Below are 20,333 nucleotides of genomic sequence, written 5' to 3' on the forward strand. Positions count from 1 at the left end.
CAATTGGTAACACACTACGCCGTGAAGGACTGAAATCCTGCAGCGCCCGCAAGGTCCCCCTGCTCAAGAAAGCACATATACATGCCCGTCTGAAGTTTGCCAATGAACATCTGAATGATTCAGAGGACAACTGGGTGAAAGTGTTGTGGTCAGATGAGACCAAAATGGCATCAACTCAACTCGCCGTGTTTGGAGGAGGAGGAATGCTGTCTATGACCCCAAGAACACCATCCCCACCGTCAAACATGGAGGTGGAAACATTATGCTTTGGGGGTGTTTTTCTGCTAAGGGGACAGGACAACGTCACTGCATCAAAGGGACGATGGACGAGGCCATGTACCATCAAATCTTGGGTGAGAACCTCCTTCCCTCAGCCAGGGCATTGACAATGGGTCGTGAATGGGTATTCCAGCATGACAATGACCCAAAACACACGGCCAAAGCAACAAAGGAGTGGCTCAAGAAGAAGCACATTAAGGTCCTGGAGTGGCCTAGCCGGTCTCCAGACCTTAATCCCATAGACAATCTGTGGAGGGAGCTGAATGTTCGAGTTGCCAAACGTCAGCCTTGAAACCTTAATGACTTGGAGAAGATCTGCAAAGAGGAGTGGGACAAAATCCCTCCTGAGATGTGTGCAAACCTGGTGGCCAACTACAAGAAACATCTGACCTCTGTGACTGCCAACAAGGGTTTTGCCACCAAGTACTAAGTCATGTTTTCCAGAGGGGTCAAATACTCATTTCCCTCATTAAAATGCAAATCATTTTATAACATTTCTGATATGTGTTTTTCTGGATTTTTTTGTTGTTATTCTGTCTCTCACTGTTCAAATAAACCTACCATTAAAATTATAGACTGATCATTTCTTTGTCAGTGGGCAAACGTACAAAATCAGCAGGGGATCAAATACTTTTTTCCCTCATTGTACGTATGTCGGTAGGAAGTAGAGGTCCAAACAATCAAAAATCTTAAAAAAGCCAAACATGCATCCTAACAATACTTTATTGATGCTTGATTGCATGGTCCCAACAGTATTTCCAAAACAGTGAACAAACTAGAGCAAATCTTTTGGCTTAGACTATTCCTTTAATTCTGCCATAATGGGCCCTCTATATGTTTTTATGTAGATTAACTGTTGTGACTCACAGCCTGTTTTTGCATGTTGTGTGGGGCAGCAGTAACATGTTAGACGTGATGGCGATCACGTGGCACATAGAAGGAGAGCAACTCTCTCCTCCTGGAGTATGCACGTTTATGTGCCAGGGTAACAAGTGACTCATGTTGGCTACGAGTCATCATCACGATATGAGGAAAAAAGTAACCTCAGAAGGACACTGTGACTGACGTGTGACAGCTTTCAAAGTACATTTTTTCCTCATATTGTGATGATGACTCATGATCGGTTTGCAACATGTACTATGTCTTTGAAGAAGCTTTTGTGTGTGTGTGTGTGTTGGTATTTCTATGTACATATTAAAGGAAGACTCTGCAATGTGACATCACGAAATGTAGCTGGGCGAAACGACAAACAAATTACAATCTGCTTAGACTGCTACTATTGGCTCTTCCCAGCATGCCAATATCAGGAAGTGTCAATACTGTTGTTGTAAGCAGGACGACACCCTTTGGTGTATGATGATGTCATATTACAGACTCTACCTTTAAGGAATATCAAACAATCTGAAGTTCCCTCAAAATTGTTTTAAAGTCTGAGATTCCAAAATGTTCGGTACTGAGTCACATTAACAGGGTGCTCCATCAAAAGATTAGTGGTGCTTGATGAATAGCAATGATTCATGCCCAACTGACTTTAATTGGGATTAACTGTGAAGAAAAGGAAGACCAGGAAACATGGACTGGTCAGCTCATTAATTTGTCCAGTTTTATTTGTCTGCCAATATGTAATATTTTATAGAATATTTAAAACAAGGCCATGTCCTAGAGAAAGAAAAGTTCTGAAAAGAACAGTCCTAAGACAGATGTTGCTGGGAAGAAAACCTGGAAAGAAAAGATTGCTTTATCCTTTCTTCAGCCATTGAGTGTCAACATGAGTGGTTCTGCTGTTTTTGCATTGAATGATATGGGAATTTGAATTGGATCTTACCTAGGCCCTGTCACCACTCTCATCTCCCTGGTGTAACCAATGAAAACCAATCCAATCATCAAGTTCAAGTGATATGGAATATTTTGGCTCTATGCATCTTTGAACTACGATTCTTAAAATATGCCTTTTTTGTTTAGGTAAAAACCATGTTTGCAAGTTCATTGGCTGTGGGAGAAATGACAAATTCAACTACGTGGTCATGCAACTTCAGGTAAGAAGCTGACCTTTGCATTTTATAAAGATTGACCACCATCCCCAAAACGCATTCTGTGAGAATCTGACCACAATTCAACAGAAACACGGTTTTTTGAGGAAGTGCAATTTATAAAGCCTGCATAAGGCATCGTGAAATGTGAAGTCTTTGCAAATAGGCCATGTTAACTGAATAAATGACTCATAAGCAGTGACTGGTTAGAGGCTGACAAAGCACATACTGATGAAGGATAGTAATTCAAATGTCATATGTCACATGATCCAGCATAGCATTGTCAGCCTTCTATAATGAAAGTATATCATGAAGAGTCTTAATCCAATCCATTGTCGATTGAGACACAGCCTATAAAGCTGTTATGTCATGGTACTTGGGTTTAAAAATCCATCATGAAAAAAACTTTTGATACTGTATGACTTTGAATACAAGCAAATAGATGATTGTTAATTTGAGACTGTCAGTGAAAAGCAGAGAGTCCCAGCCAGGCATATCGGAATATTTAAAAATACAATCTTGTTTTTAAAGCCCAGGCCTACTCTACACCACTACGAGCTGCATTGAACAGTCTATTCTGCGAACAGTGATTGAGTTATATTATTGCCTAAATTGACTATCCAATCTAATCATCACATTAGGAATAGTAACCTATCTTACATAAGTCTGCAAATGTGAGGATGCATGGAATGCTTTATTATGAACATGCATGTTTATGGTGAAAATCTGCTTCCCCAAACTTGAAACCCACCTGCCGCCTATGTTAAACGGTATTGTATGTAAAGTGATGTGACAAATCTTTACTAGGCCCACAGACATCATTTATGAAATTAATAGGGATTCTATATGTAATTCTATGATCACACCTAGGCAATTGGGTGTACCGTACTGGTAAGAAATAAATGTGTTATTTCGCACAAAGCCTGTTTGTTTATGTATGGTTGGTTTTCTGGATTAAGGTGAAGTTTCCCCCAAATGCAGATTTTTGGGTCAGATTTGTATTTTCCCCACCAAAGGTTAAGTTTAGGATTGGGGGAGGGAAGCTCATTCTAGATCTGTACCTAGAGGGAACTTCACCCCAGAGCGTTGTTTTGTTTTGGGGGGTGGAGCAGGGACGCAATTTGGCGGACTTGAGGAGGAGCCAGCCTCGGGGGACTTTCACCATGAGCACCACGCTCCGCCTGGGGAAACAGATCCTGGAGTCTATAGAGGCCATCCACTCTGTTGGCTTCCTGCATCGAGATATCAAACCAGTACGTATCATACATAACGTAACATACAGATACAGACGTTTTTTGTTACACGTGGCACAGCATGCTACAGCTTTATGAAGGGTTTTCAGTGCTAATTCTAAAAAACAATGCTTAAATGCACATTTTGTAATTTTCGCATTCCAATTTACCATTTAACCATTGCATTTTAGAATTGGCACTGATAGCCTTCCATAATGCTGTGGCATGCTGTGAAATGTGTGTTTTTGCCATCGGTTCGTTTCATTCCCAATCCCAGAAACCAAACACACAAACGCGCGCGCACAGCATTGGGGTGAGCTTTCACTAAAGTAACCTGCACCCCTGGAGCAAGTTAGGGGTTAAGTTCTTTGCTCAAGGGCACAACGGCAATATGTGGCATATAAGATGGTCCTATAGCTGATGTTTCATCAAACAATGCCCCATCCCTTAAGAACAAGCACCCCTCCTGGCTAACCAGGCACTGTGATGGTTCTTTGGTGTTGCTACAGTAGCACCACACTCTTACCAACTGAGCCACCAGACCATATCTATAATGCACTGTATAATCATGTATTTTCTCTGCAGTCAAACTTCGCCATGGGAAGGCTGCCTTCGACCTTAAGGAAGTGTTACATGTTAGACTTCGGACTTGCGCGGCAGTACACCAATACCACTGGAGAAGTCCGCCCTGTAAGTCTCCTCTTTTGTTCCTTTCCTTTGGTTTGTCCTACAAAATGATATTAATATTTACATTTTAGCAGACACTCTTATCCATTAGAGCCGTGACCTACCTCAGCAGGGCCGATCCGAGGACTTCACCAAACCATCCAATCGGTAGTAGCGACGGGCGGTGTGTAGGCAGGGACTTAATCTTATCCATTAGGGTTAAGTGCCTTGGGGATTTGAACCAGCAACATTTAAGTTACTGACCCAACACTCTAACCACTAGGCTACCTGCCGCCCAGTTAAACGTTATTAGAATAATGTCCAGCTCGTGGGTAAATTCCAGGTCATCTTTATTGCAATGGTGAGGCTGCACAGATTAGCAGGTCTGGGCTTGTATTTATAAACCATCTCAGAGTAGGAGTGCTGATCTAGGAACAGGTCCCCCTGTCCATTTATTATGATCTAAAAGGCAAACGGTAATACAATATATCCATGTTCTGCAATGTGCAGTGCGACAGAAGTGAAGAAGCCCTGGGACGCACCCAGGGGCGGTTCTGGGGTGGGGCCAGGGGGGGCCAGTGCCCCTGTGACAACAATTTTGGACCCCCTTGTGGCCCCTGTAAATGTGGAGTGTGAAATAATTTTTACATAACAAATGTTTGCTATCGTTCTTTTTTTACATCCGTTATTAGACAGTGGCAATGCGGAACACTAATGATTATGAACATGGTCTTTTGCCTGCTAATGCCTGCTAATGCCTGCAATGCAGTGAAGAAAACGATATGACAACAATAACGTCTAATGTAACTGGCCCTTCTAACAGTACAGCTGGCCCCAGCTTGCCCCCCCCCAGTTGAAATGGTCTAGAACCGCCACTGGACGCACCCAGTGTTCCCTAAATGGTGGGTCAGAATCAATGACGTCACATCACCCACCCTAAAGTATGTAACACACTGAAAATCTCATTGTCGAAGACTGTCGATAGGTACTTATCACATTGGGAGGCTGTTCCTTCTCTTGCTAGAACAAAAGCGTTACCTGCTATGTGCTGACCCAGTTTCGATGAACCTACGCAACGCTTGTTAGTGGCCAACAACTTGACTTTGAGCCAATCAGATAGCATGAGAAAATTTGGGGGCATTTTCTTCGTACATCCACAGAAGAGCCAGTCACACTTCATGTGCAATGTACTGTAGGCTATGGGATAGTAGTTAGCTAAGTGCACAGACACAATGCACACAACACTAAATACTTCCTCCAAGCTAACTAACCACTATAGATAGTACTGACATTATAATTAAATCACAATGGATTAGCTAGTTTCCATAAAACAGCTGCCTGTGTTAGCTGCCGAGTTAGGGCAGTGCCCTTAGCTATCTACCTATATTGTGCTAGCTAGCGAATATGCTAACATTAGCTAGCTAGCGAAACATTTGGTTATGGGCTGGCACTGGCATTATGGGATATTGGACAGTGAATTAAATTGTTTCTTCGTCATCTTGCTAGGTAGTTATCTAGCTGTTGTCATCTGGCTAGTATCAACAAGGGCTTTCTAAAATATAACAAAATGAACGATGATAGTTTGGATTCTAGACCATAAGCAATATGCACGAATATGCATTGCCAAACAACGCTATTTCCACCTTCTGATTTGGAGTATTTTAACACGGTTGAGCGGCTGACAACTTCCAAGGTCTTTTCTGTGGGAACACAAAAGAGATTGACTGCCGATGCTGTAGGCAGGCAAAAGTTTCACAATCCTACCGGTGTGTCTGAGCTTTAAGATTGTCTTAGCTCCAAGCTCAGGACTGGGTCGTGCTCATCAGGCAGCAAATAGTCTGTTTTCTTCTAACATTGTTGGTACTGTTTTGTTTACATTCAGACACTGGGTTTGGTGCAGTACAATTTATTTAAAAGTGAGCTCATTTATTGTACACTGGATAAGATGGAGTCCAATATCTGAATCCTTGTTTTGCTGTTCCTTGTTTACATGGGTAGCTGTTCAATATGCCTGGCGGTATCGCCTTTTTTTAAGCGTTTAGGGACGGTTTTCCAGACTCAGATTAAACCTATTACCAGACTAAAATGTATGCTCAATGGAGAATTTCCATTGAAAGTGCTTTGATGTCCAGGAATAGGTTTAATCTGGGTCTGGAAAACCTGTCGGTAATGTACAAGATCAAACAGATGACAGTTAAAATGCATTAGCCGGTGACTACTTATGAAATCGGTTACATGGCGTTAGCTATTGATAGTTTTTTTATTTTTTTTTATTTCACTTTTATTTAACCAGGTAGGCTAGTTGAGAACAAGTTCTCATTTGCAACTGCGACCTGGCCAAGATAAAGCATAGCAATTCGACACATACAACAACACAGAGTTACACATGGAATAAACAAAACATACAGTCAATAATACAGTAGAACAAAAGAAAACAAAGTCTATATACAGTGAGTGCAAATGAGGTAAGTTAAGACAATAGGCCATGGTGGCGAAGTAATTACAATATAGCAATTAAACACTGGAATGGTAGATGTGCAGAAGATGAATGTGCAAGTAGAGATACTGGGGTGCAAAGGAGCAAGATGAATACAGTATGGGGATGAGGTAGGTAGATAGATGGGCTGTTTACAGATGGGCTATGTGCAGTGATCTGTGAGCTGCTCTGACAGCTGGTGCTTAAAGCTAGTGAGGAAGATATGAGTCTCCAGCTTCAGAGATTTTTGCAGTTCGTTCCAGTCAATGGCAGCAGAGAACTGGAAGGAAAGACGACCAAAGGAGGAATTGGCTTTGGGGGTGACCAGTGTGATATACCTGCTGGAGCGCGTGCTACGAGTGGGTGCTGCTATGGTGACCAGTGAGCTGAGATAAGGCGGGGCTTTACCTAGCAGAGACTTGTAGATGACCTGTAGCCAGTGGGTTTGGCGACGAGTATGAAGTGAGGGCCAACCAACGAGAGCGTACAGGTCGCAATGGTGGGTAGTGTATGGGACTTTGGTGACTGAACGGATGGCATTGTGATAGACTGCATCCAATTTGTTGAGTAGAGTGTTGGAGGCTATTTTATAGATGACATCACCGAAGTCGAGGATCGGTAGGATGGTCAGTTTTACGAGGGTATGTTTGGCAGCATGAGTGAAGGATGCTTTGTTGTGATATAGGAAGCCGATTCTAGATTTAATTTTGGATTGGAGATGCTTAATGTGAGTCTGGAAGGAGAGTTTACAGTCTAACCAGACACCCAGGCATTTGTAGTTGTCCACGTATTTTAAGTCAAAGCCGTCCAGAGTAGTGATGCTGTACAGTGACCTCTTCAAAGTGACATCTTAAAAATGGATGGATCATATTGGTTATATTTGTGCCCAGTCCATGGTTTGGCTAATATATATAATATATACTGTAGAATATGCCACTTAGCTGACACTTATTTGTTTGTATGAGATTTCCTGCAGGCTATGGTCATTTTTATCAGGTATTGATAAGCATTTTAAAATGACTCAGAAAACGATTTCTATTTACAATATCATAATTAAATAAGACTATTTGCGTGTCAAGTGAAAGCCTCTCCATTTCCAAATTGAGTTTAAATGTTCATCCCATTGTCATTCACATCATCATAATCCCTGGCCTTTGAAGTTAGTTTACAGTTGAAGTCGGAAGTTTAGATGTTCAGGAGTCTTATAGCTTGGGGGTAGAAGCTGTTTAGAAGCCTCTTGGACCTAGACTTGGCGCTCCGGTACCGCTTGCCGTGCGGTAGCAGAGAGAACAGTCTATGACTAGGGTGGCTGGAGTCTTTGACAATTTTTAGGGCCTTCCTCTGACACCGCCTGGTATAGAGGTCCTGGAGGGCAGGAAGCTTGGCCCCAGTGATGTACTGGGATGTTCGCACTACCCACTGTAGTGCCTTGCGGTCGGAGGCCAAGCAGTTGCCATACTAGGCAGTGATGCAACCAGTCAGGATGCTCTCGATGGTGCAGCTGTAGAACGTTTTGAGGATCTGAGAACCCATGCCAAATCTATTCAGTCTCCTGAGGGGGAATAGGTTTTGTCGTGCCCTCTTCACGACTGTCTTGGTGTGCTTGGACCATGTTAGTTTGTTGGTGATGTGGACATCAAGGAACCTGAAGCTCTCAACCTGCTCCACTGCAGCCCCGTGAATGAGAATGGGGGCGTGCTCGGTCTTCCTTTTCCTGTAGCCCACAATCATCTCCTTTGTCTTGATCACGTTTAGGGAAAGGTTGTTGTCCTGGCACCACACAGCCTGGTCTCTGACCTCCTCCCTGTAGGCTGTCTCGTCATTGTCGGTGATCAGGCCTACCACTGTTGTGTCATCGGCAAACTTAATGATGGTGTTGGAGTCGTGCCTGGCCGTGCAGTCATGAGTGAACATGGTGTACAGGAGGGGACTGAGCACGCACCCCTGAGGGGCCCCTGTGTTGAGAATCAGCGTGGCGGATGTGTTGTTACCTACCCTTACCAACTGGGGGCGGCCCATAAGGAAGTCCAGGATCCAGTTGCAGAGGGAGGTGTTAAGTCCCGTCCTTAGCTTAGTGATGAGCTTTGAGGGCACTATGGTGTTGAAAAACACAAAAAGAAATATGCCCAGGGTCCCTGAAGTCAATGAATAGCATTCTCACATACAGTTGAAGTCGGAAGTTTACATACAACATAGCCAAATACATTTAAACTCAGTTTTCCACAATTCCTGACATTTAATCCAAGTAAAAATTCCCTGTTTTAGGTCAGTTAGGATCACCACTTTATTTTAAGAATGTGAAATGTCAGAATAATAGAAGAGAGAATGATTTATTTCAGCTTTTATTTCTTTCATCACATTCCCAGTGGGTCAGACATTTACATACATACAATCAATTCGTATTTGGTAGCATTGCCTTTAAATTGTTTAACTTGGGTCAAACGTTTCGGGTAGCCTTCTACAAGCTTCCCACAATAAATTGGGTGAATTTTGGCCCATTCCTCCTGACAGAGTAACTGAGTCCTCCTTGCTCGCACATGCTTTTTCAGTTCGGCCCATAACATTTCTATAGGATTAAGGTCAGGGCTTTGTGATGGCCACTCCAATACCCTGACTTTGTTGTCCTTAAGCCATTTTGCCACAACTTTGGAAGTATGCTTGGGGTCATTGTCCATTTGGAAGACTCATTTGTGACCAAGCTTTAACTTACTGACTGATGTCTTGAGATGTTGCTTCAATATATCCACATCATTTTCCTGCCTCATGATGCCATCTATTTTGTGAAGTGCACCAGGCCCTCCTGCAGCAAAGCACCCCCACAACATGATGCTGCCACCCCCATGCTTCATGGTTGGGATGGTGTTCTTCGGCTTGCAAGCCTCCCCCTTTTTCCTTCAAACATAACGATCGTCATTATGGCCAAACAGTTCTATTTTTGTTTCATCAGACCAGACGACATTTCTCCAAAAAGTATAATCTGTGTTCCCATGTGCAGTTGCAAATTATAGTCTGGCTTTTTTATGGCGGTTTTTGGAGCAGTGGCTTCTTCCTTGCTGGGCGGACTTTCAGGTTATGTCGATATAGGACTCGTTTTACTGTGGATATAGATACCTTTGGTACCTTCCTGCCGTCCAGGACCTCTATACCAGGCGGTGTCAGAGGAAGGCCCTGAAAATTGTCAGACTCCAGCCACCCTAGTCATAATAGTGTTCTCTCTGCTACCGCACAGTAAGTGGTACCGGAGCGCCAAGTCTAGGTCCAAGAGGTTTTTTAACAGCTTCTACCCCCAAGCCATAAGGCTCCTGAACTTCTAATCAAATGGCTACCCAGACTATTTGCATTGCCCCCCCATGCTGCTGCTACTCTGTTATTATCTAAGAATAGTCACTTTAATAACTCTACCTACATGTACATATTACCTCAATTACCTCGACTAACCGGTGCCCCCCGCACGTTGACTCTGTACCGGTACCCCTTGTATATAGACTCGCTATTGTTATTTTACTGCTGCTCTTTAATACTTTTTTTTCTCCATTTTTTTTTTCTTCTTGAATCTGCATTGTTGATTAAGGGCTTGTAAGTAAGCATTTCACTGCTTTGTCTACACCTGTTGTATTCAGCGCATGTGACAAATAAAATTTGATTTAATTTATTGACTGCATTTTCAATCTCTCCTCTTCTTCCCCTCTTTGATCTTCCCTCTTCTTCTCTTCTCCTCCACTTCCATCCTGTCATTTCCTCTTCTCCCTATCCTTTTATCTCCCTTAATCTCTTCTAGCACTTTCACCTCCTCTCCTTTCTTCTCCCTCTCATCAATTGCTTATGCATTTGTCCTTCTCTACCCTGGAATCTTCTCCCCCTTTATCTCTCTCCTTTTTCCTCCCTTCTTTCCTCTTCTCCTCTCCCCTCCTTTTTCTAGACTCTCTCAAGTATCTTCTCTCCTTTCCCCTCTTGCCTCTTATTAATTTCTCTCATCCACTCCATTTCTCTTTCAGCTCCTCTCCCTTTCCATCCACTCTTTCCATTTCTCTCCCCTTCTATTGCCTCCCATCTCTTAGGCACCGCTCTCCCCGTTCCCTCCACTTTCCTACTCTCCCATCTTTCTATTTCTCTCCTCTCATCTCTTTTACTCAGTCACTATCTGCTCTCCTCTATTTCTCTCTACCCCTCTACATCTCCCCCATCTCCTCTCATATCTCTGGCGCTAACACTCTGTGTCCTCATGCATTCAGAGCTCTGAGTGCAGCAGTGTGAGATTTAATTTGCTTTTGCATGCGTCAGTGGGCTATGGCATCGCCTCTCGCTCCCCTTCTCCTTTTCCCCTTCTCTTGCTCTCTGATTTTTTTTCCCTTCTAGGCAGTACAGCTGAGTCAGCTTCAGCTCATTGATTCGTGATGAATGCGAGGCTCTGGCTCCCTCTCTCTCTATCGTTATCCCTCCCTTTTTCTCTCCCATTTGCTTCTCCCTCTTTCTGTCTACCTCTCTCCTGCCTGTTTGTCTCTCCATCTCGTTTTATTTAACTCCCCCTGCTTCCATGTCTGTCTCTCGTTCTTTACCCCTGCTTCCCTCCCTCTATCACTCCCTCCTCCTCATTCCATCTCCCCTCCCTCTCTTCATCTCCCTCTTCCCCCAGTCCCTGGCCATTAGCAGTGTATGCCTCTCCCGTACCCCTAGGCAGCCAGGTCTCCAGGGAAGCAAGTGTCAGGGGCCTCCCCAGTCCAAATGACCTTCACCTTGCCACTATGTCAGCCCCTTAGCCATTAGCCACAAAGCATTTTTGTTAGCATGTAGCTGTTAGCCCCCAGCCATTAGCCAAAAAGCATATTTGTTAGCACTCAGCCGTTAGCATTCAGTGCCTGTGCAGTGAAAGACCTACCAGCTGCTACACACTCCAGTGTTCTCTCCGCAATGAAGAGGGATCCTCTCTCACTTTCCCTCCCTGATAACTGAATAAATCATTGTGGGTAATAAATAGTGGAGCTATTTTTCCTCTCGTGGCACACATCAGGCGTTTATAAGAAATCTTGTTTTCCATGACTGCTTCTGAGAAGTGGAAAATATTATTTATGTAGAGATTATGGCATGCTAATTTATTTTCTATAACTTGTCTTTGTCCTTTATGCAGTAGCTGAGTAGCAGGTTTAGGGGCATGTTCAATGTTGATGGGTTTTGTAAACTCTTGGGACGTTTTCATATATTGACATATTGGGTTTCCAAAGTGGCGCAGCGGTCTAAGGCACTGCATCTCAATGCAAGAGGAGTCACCACAGTCCCTGGTTCGAATCCAGGATGTATCATATCCGGCCGTGATTGGGAGTCCCATAGGGCGGCGCACAATTGGCCCAGCGTTGGCCGGGTTAGGCCGTCATTGTAAATAAGAATATGTTCTTAACTGACTTGCCTAGTTAAATAAAGGTTACATAAAAAATATATAAATATATCAGGTGCTGCTGGGAAAAAATGCTTTCAGAGTTAGCTTTATCTTGAGGCATCTGTCAAATTACATATCAGCTGCCAAAATGTATGGCTTTAACACGTTTATATTTGATTGAAGCTGGTTTACTATTTTGAGTATGTAATGCTGCAGGATTAGGCCACTTTTCAGGGAGTTTTATGTGTGTCATGTCCTGACCCTAGTAAGATGTCATTTTCTATAGTAGAGTAGGGCAGGGCGTGACAGGGGGTGTTTTGGGATGTTCTATGTTTTCTATTTCTATGTTTAAGTTCTAGTTTGTCTATTTCTATGTTGGGGTTGTTTGGGGTTGATCTCTAATTGGAGGCAGCTGATCCTCATTGCCTCTGTTTATAGATCATATTTAAGTAGTGGTTTTTCTCTTCCTGTTTGTGGGTTATTATATGTTGTGAGTGTGTTTGTTCCTCCTGCGTAACTGATTGTTGTTTTGTCAGTAAGTTTGTCTTTGTTATTGCATTAAGTTTCACTAACTAATAAATATGTGGAACGAAACCGACGCTGCATTTTGGTCCGCTCCTTCAAACAGCCGTGACAGAATCACCCACCACCAAAGGACCAAGCAGCGTGGGATGGAGCAGCAAGAGAAATAAAACCTACTTAAATATGATCTCTAATCAGAGGCAATGAGGATCAGCTGCCTCCAATTAGAGATCAACCCCCAAACAATCCCAACATAGAAATAGAAAAACTAGAACTTAAACATAGAAATAGAAAACCTAGAACAACCCAAAACACCCCCTGTCACGCCCTGCCCTAGTCTACTATAGAAAATTATATCTTACTCGGGTCAGGATGTGACAATGTGTAATCAGATGAAGTCTATTTCTAGACTAAAACTCATTCACTAGTGCGTCTTAGTTCAAGACTAGGCCTAATCTGTGTCTGGGAAACCGGCCCTATACGTATTACGTCTATGTTTTGGGTGTTTTAACTTGTAATAATCTGTTATTACAGACTATATAACACCATTATATAGGTATTATTAAGGCTGTTTCATGCACATTATTTCCTCTTGGATAGGATACCACTCAATCCACTTTCATACCTACAGTAGGTGAAAAAATGGGATGCAGTGTTTTGAAACTTGAAAACAGCCAGTTGAAAAAAGTAAGGTCCCCAGTCACCAGCAGTTCCCACAAATCAAACTGACACATTTTCTGTATATAGTTCTCTCTATTACATAAAAGCCAATAGAAAATGTTTGACAAGTTACTGCCATTTACTATGTGTAATTTGGATTTATGAATGTCACTTTTTCTATGTGATGTGTGCCTATTTCTGTTACATTTCCTTATGTTTATTAATTCCTTTTGTTTCAGTGCTTGCCTTTGTTTTGTGTTTTACAGTTCCTTTGGATATTTGATTTTGAAGTGCATGCTCCAACCCGTTTCTCCATCAGATCCTTGCTCCGCCATGGCTGTCACGTGCATGGTGACAGAGTGACGTGAGTGTGGTCACCAAGCTTTCTGTTCTCCTCATAGCAGAGGGGTCACACTAAGAACACCCACTTTCAACCTTTCTGTTCTACTTACATCAATAGTTAACCAAGTGGTGCTGTTTCTATTGCTAGGACCCCGTTATTGTTGCTTGCAGCTATTTTATATAGCAACAGTTATAAGTGGATCTATCTACAGTACATAGCAATAATATTAGAGCCATATTCGGATGTGAGACATTTGTACATTATTGCTCGCTCTCTAACTTACACTTAGCTAAAACCTAAAAGAAACAGAATATCTATGTGTCAGAGTAGGGTCCTTATTCTGATGCATATGCAGTTGAAAGCAACGGAATATCTAAGTGTAAGTTAGAGCAATGTGGAAGTTTCTCATGTCTCTAACAGCCACATGTCTGCATACATACAGTATGTCAACTGACATACAGGCAGCCTCTCTCTGTAATAACCAGATAAGAGCACAGGGGGTGTTATTGTTGACAATAACGGGGCATCCTTCCCTGTCAAATCTAAACCTAGGATGCGTCCCAAATAGTACTATTCGGGATGCAGCCCCAGTGTCTACCTCTGAGAGCTCGGTACTCAGTGTTCGAGACCGTGGAACTCGACCGTGCGCGTTCAGTTTGCTCCACTCGGAGCTAAGGTCATGGCACCAGCAAACCATGAGGGTAATGTGAGAACGAACAGCATGTTCCACGCCACTGATACTGCCATCTCAAGCCAAACACAAGAGATTGAGTTACTAAACTAAGCTAGAGAGGCGCAATTCAATTTTCAGATTGTCAGTTTAGGAAATGAATCGACATTTAGGAAAAAGTTCTAAGGAATAAAGGAGTTATTGAAATATTACAATTCAAGTTCATTGAATATTAATTATTTATATTGACTGGATTAAAATGGAATTTAGCTCAACTACATTATAATACCATTATGATTTTACCCAAGTCGCTTACTGAGCCAAACACACACAGACATGCATTCATGAGCTTTTAGTAGGATTAGTGTACAGATTCCTGGTGTGACCCCTCAATTATGTTTCTGACTACTTTATTATTTAGCTTTTATTTTTACAATTTAGATTGACTGTGTTTACATTAAGCATCCATAACTCCTCTACGGCACTAAATTCTGGCAACAAAATCATTGATATTACCTATATCTGACTTCGGCATCTTATAGCACATGTCAGATCGTATAGTCAAGGTCAAATATAGCATGTTCGATGATGTGCTTTTGGGTCTTAAGATGGCTTGTATTGCATGTATCCTCTATGTAGCTGTTGTGTCATGTTTATTTGGCGCTAACGGATGTGGGATGAATGCTAGTGTAATGTAAATCGTTACCAGTAATTGTTTTTGTTCCATTTGTTGTCCTTATTATTTCCATCACATTTAAGTAAACTTTTTTTTTTTTAAATGTCAGATAGGAATATTTTTTAAAACCACCAGATTTTGGGGAGTGAACAGTAGGGATAAACCTAGAAGGAAGATGTGTTAGAATTGTTATTTTTCCAAGACATTGATGTATATGCATCTTGATATTAGTCCATCACTAATACTGTTTTATTTCCTTTCAGCCGAGAACTGTTGCAGGTTTTCGAGGAACTGTCCGATATGCCTCAGTCAACGCACATAAAAACAAAGTAAACAATGTTCACGTTGTCGAAATGTATATGCTCGGAAATGTTTTCTGCCAATTTTGCTCTTTTGAAATAAACTTAGAACTTGTTCATTGTGTTGTTGTACTGTCAATTGGTGGCGGGCAACTATAATAATAAGGAATTAGAATACATACCCCCTCTAGTTATTTAATAGGATCTCTATGGGGGCAACCTTAGGCACTATTAAGGGTGTACTGTACTAATTGAAACGATATAGCATGGATGAAGATATCATTCATAATCTTTACTTTTATTTTTTCTCTCCCCAGGAAATGGGTCGCCATGATGACCTATGGTCTTTATTTTACATGTTGGTGGAATTTGCAGTTGGACAGCTACCATGGCGGAAAATCAAGGACAAGGTAGAGTCACTGCACTCGTCCACGACAGACCCACTGTATTTCTAGCGAATCGTTAAAGTCAAATAATAAAATAATACGCAAGCTGAACAAGCTTTTTTTCTTTCAACTCTTGACAATTTTAGTAACAGTTAAACATTTCATTTAGTAGGTATTTCATTTGTAATATGAGTTGCGGCTCAAAATCAGAATTAAATGCATGTGGCATATAATTTTGTACGCCTCTCGATACTTTTTATGAAATTGTGCAAACTCCAAATATCACAGTGTGTGTTGGCTCCATTGAAGTTGCATAAAGGATGGTCTAATTTGCCCCTACACCCTTGATCATTTTCACTCCATCCGCTTTCGGACACTTGTGACTATGACGTAATGGGCAAATGGAGGGGGAAGGGGAAAAGGACTGGTTTGTTCAGCCACTGAATGACAATTAAATAAAGTCAAACAAATATATAATGTTTTATTCTGTTTTTTTTGCGCAGGAGCAAGTTGGGCAGATAAAAGAGCGATATGACCATAGGATGTTGCTGAAACACATGCCTTCAGAGTTTCATATCTTCCTCGACCATGTATTGGGCCTGGACTACTACACCAAGCCGGATTATCAGGTACCTTCGCAGTATAGAGAATAAGGAAAGTACTTTAACCTCTATGGGCTAGGTGGGACGTAGGCGTCCCCCCCGTGGTGCACTCCATCAACAGCAGGTGCATTTCAAGAGCGGCAAATTTGAATCCAAATAAATGTCAAAATTCAAATTTTTCAAACATACAACTATTTTACACCCTTTGAAAGATAAACATCTCCTTAATCTAACCACGTTTTACGATTTCAAAAAGGTTTTACGGCGAAAGCATAAATTTAGAGTATGTTAGGACAGTACATTTACAAGAGTTGTGTGTAATGTTTTGTCAATTCAAAGACAGGGTCACCAAAACCATAAAACCAGCTAAAATGATGCACTAACCTTTTACAATCTCCATCAGATGACACTCCTAGGACATTATGTTAGACAATGCATGCATTTTTAGTTCTATCAAGTTCATATTTATATCCAAAAACAGCGTTTTACTATGGCATTGATGTTGAGGAAATCGTTTCCCTCCAATAACCGGCAGTCAAGTCAGCATCACAAATTAAATAATTAAAATTAGAAAACATTGGTAAAATATTATATTGTCATTTAAAGAATTATAGATTTACATCTCTTGAACGCAATCAACTTGCCAGATTTAAAAATAACCTTACTGGGAAATCACACTTTGCAATAATCTGAGCACTGCGCCCAGAAAAATACGCGTTGCGATACAGACTAGTCGTCATGTTGGGGAGATCTAAAATCGAAAATACTATGTAAATAATCCATTACCTTTCTTCATCAGATGTCACTTCCAGGTATCACAGGTCCATAACGAATGTAGTTTTGTTCAAAAAAGCTCATCATTTATGTCCAAAAATCTCCGTCTTGTTAGCACATGATCTAAGCCCGCCGGACTTCACTTCATGAACGAGGGGAAAAAATATATTTACGTTCGTTCAAACATGTCAAACGTTGTATAGCATAAATCATTAGGGCCTTTTTTAACCAGAACATGAATAATATTCAAGGTGGACGAATGCATACTCTTTTATAACGTATTGGAACGAGGGTACCCAACATGAACTCGCGCGCCAGGTGTCTAATGGGCCATCATCGTTCCATGGCTCTTGTTCGGTCAGATCTCCCTCCAGAAGACTCAAAACACTTTGTAAAGGCTGGTGACATCTAGTGGAAGCAATAGGAAGTGCCAAAATATTCCTCAGCCCCTGTGTTTTTCAATGGCATAGGTTTAAAGGTAATACAACACATCAGGTATCCACTTCCTGTCAGAAAATGTCTCAGGGTTTTGCCTGGCAAATGAGTTCTGTTATACTCACAGACACCATTCAAACAGTTTTAGAAACTTTAGAGTGTTTTCTATCCATATATAATAAGTATATGCATATTCTAGTTACTGGGTAGGATTAGTAACCAGATTAAATCGGGTACATTTTTTTTATCCAGCCGTGCAAATACTGCCCCCTAGCCCTAACAGGTTAATTAAAAGTGTTTTGAAATGCTCCCACAAACGTTTCTTTTTTTTGACCGGCCACCATCTCACTATTCCGGGGACTTTTTTGTATGCTCACACAAACTGATATATTGACTTCATCAATACTTCCTAGTTCTCCCTATGCTATTTCCAATAACAAAATTGCATCTAAAAGGACACCCTATTTCTTATATACTGCACTGCTTTGACCAGAGAGGTACACTACAATATAAAGGAAATAGGGTGCCGTTTGGACACAACCAGAGTCTAATTTGGAGTTGTTTTCTATTTGGCCGTTTGCTGTTCTGGTCAACGGAAAGGGTGTATTTAAAGATTAGGGTGTCATTTGGGATGTAGCCAAAGTCAAATTTCCTTTATTTCCCAGCTGCTGATGTCGGTGTTTGAGAACAGCATGAAGGAGCACATCATCACAGAAAATGAGCCGTTTGATTGGGAGAAAGGAGGGACAGACTCCACACAGTCAACAAGCGCCTCCACCCAACCACAGCACAACACACGGCCCACCGTCGCCATGGTGGGGTAAGGACCCTGATATATATACTGCTCAAAAAAATAAAGGGAACACTTAAACAACACATCCTAGATCTGAATGAAACAAATAATCTTATTAAATACTTTTTTCTTTACATAGTTGAATGTGCTGACAACAAAATAACACAAATAATCAATGGAAATCCAATTTATCAACCCATGGAGGTCTGGATTTGGAGTCACACTCAAAATTAAAGTGGAAAACCACACTACAGGCTGATCCAACTTTAATGTAATGTCCTTAAAACAAGTCAAAATGAGGCTCAGTAGTGTGTGTGGCCTCCACGTGCCTGTATGACCTCCCTACAACGCCTGGGCATGCTCCTGATGAGGTGGCGGATGGTCTTCTGAGGGATCTCCTCCCAGACCTGGACTAAAGCATCCGCCAACTCCAGGACAGTCTGTGGTGTAACGTGGCGTTGGTGGATGGAGCGAGACATGATGTCCCAGATGTGCTCAATTGGATTCAGGTCTGGGGAACGGGCGGGCCAGTCCATAGCATCAATGCCTTCCTCTTGCAGGAACTGCTGACACACTCCAGCCACATGAGGTCTAGCATTGTCTTGCATTAGGAGGAACCCAGGGCCAACCGCACCAGCATATGGTCTCACAAGGGGTCTGAGGATCTCATCTCGATACCTAATGGCAGTCAGGCTACCTCTGGCGAGCACATGGAGGGCTGTGCGGCCCCCCAAAGAAATGCCACCCCACACCATGACTGACCCACCGCCAAACCGGTCATGCTGGAGGATGTTGCAGGCAGCAGAACATTCTCCACGGCGTCTCCAGACTCTGTAACGTCTGTCACGTGCTCAGTGTGAACCAGCTTTCATCTGTGAAGAGCACAGGGCGCCAGTGGCGAATTTGCCAATCTTGGATCTTGATGTGCCATCCTGGATGAGCTGCACTACCTGAGCCACTTGTGTGGGTTGTAGACTCTGTCTCATGCTACCACTAGAGTGAAAGCACCGCCAGCATTCAAAAGTGACCAAAACATCAGCCAGGAAGCATAGGAACTGAGAAGTGGTCTGTGGTCCCCACCTGCAGAACCACTCCTTTATTGGGGGTGTCTTGCTAATTGCCTATAATTTCCACCTGTTGTCTATTCCATTTGCACAACAGCATGTGAAATTTATTGTCAATCAGTGTTGCTTCCTAAGTGGACAGTTTGATTTCACAGAAGTGTGATTGACTTGGAGTTACATTGTGTTGTTTTTAAGTGTTCCCTTAATTTTTTGAGCAGTGTATTTACCATTAGGATTAAAAGGAAAGTCCACCATTTTACATGATCATACACTGCAGGGCAACTTTCTGCTTGCAATTCATTTATCACTATAACCACTGGGCCTCGAGGAACCTCCTTCAGGCTAATGAGGATTGATTCTGACTGCAACACTCTAACAGTGTAATTCATACATGTCATATATGATATAGCAAAAATTATAATTTGGTTGTGTTTATGAAGGTAACATTTGAGTAATAAAAAAACCCCATTTCAAATAACACAATAGCATTTTCATTCGTTTATGTTATTGTAGGCTAAATGTAAAAACACAAAGTACACATTTACAATCAGCACCAAGTGTACTTGATAAATAGTGAAAATCTGCACAAAAGTAATAATGTCATTATAATGAATATAAGTATCGATATGACAGCAGTAAAAAAGAGTCAATTATTTATGCGTCGGATACCATGGCGAATTTGTTTCCAGGCATCGCATTCTCATTTCTTTATCAGCAAAAAGAAGGTGACGCATGATCTCTCTGAAGCAATCCCGTGACATGATTTCTCCAAAGAAAGGTATCCCTTATATGTCTGACCCGAAGCGCTCCATATAGCCTACACACTCTTTCCATCGAATGCTCCACAGGATAGAAATAACCGCTTCCAGCTGGTGACTGCTGTTGCTGATGTTGTTTTTTTCTTGAGATGAAGGGCTTGTCAGGGGCGTAAGCATGGGTGGGCCTGGGTGGGCACAGACCCACCACAGGGGTGCCAGGCCCTGCCGAACCCACCCAATCAGATTGAGCAAAAACAAAAAAATAATACATTTATTATTATTATTATTGCCTATCCA

The 20,333-nt window shown here is 42.0% G+C and overlaps 1 protein-coding gene across 1 annotated transcript in view; it reads left to right on the forward strand.

Annotated features, from left to right (window-relative positions):
• LOC106585095 (tau-tubulin kinase 1) overlaps positions 1-20,333 on the forward strand; it is a 53,404-nt gene that overhangs the window by 9,487 nt on the left and 23,584 nt on the right. Inside the window, exons 4-10 of the mRNA XM_045705408.2 lie at positions 2,242-2,315; positions 3,422-3,562; positions 4,127-4,231; positions 15,189-15,254; positions 15,542-15,634; positions 16,114-16,239; positions 18,087-18,241. Of these exons, the coding sequence (XP_045561364.2) occupies positions 2,242-2,315; positions 3,422-3,562; positions 4,127-4,231; positions 15,189-15,254; positions 15,542-15,634; positions 16,114-16,239; positions 18,087-18,241 (760 nt within the window). The remainder of the gene's footprint in view (positions 1-2,241; positions 2,316-3,421; positions 3,563-4,126; positions 4,232-15,188; positions 15,255-15,541; positions 15,635-16,113; positions 16,240-18,086; positions 18,242-20,333) is intronic.

Source organism: Salmo salar, chromosome 02 (genome assembly GCF_965601325.2).
Source record: "Salmo salar chromosome 02, fSalSal1, whole genome shotgun sequence".
In the NCBI taxonomy this organism is placed as follows: domain Eukaryota; kingdom Metazoa; phylum Chordata; class Actinopteri; order Salmoniformes; family Salmonidae; genus Salmo; species Salmo salar.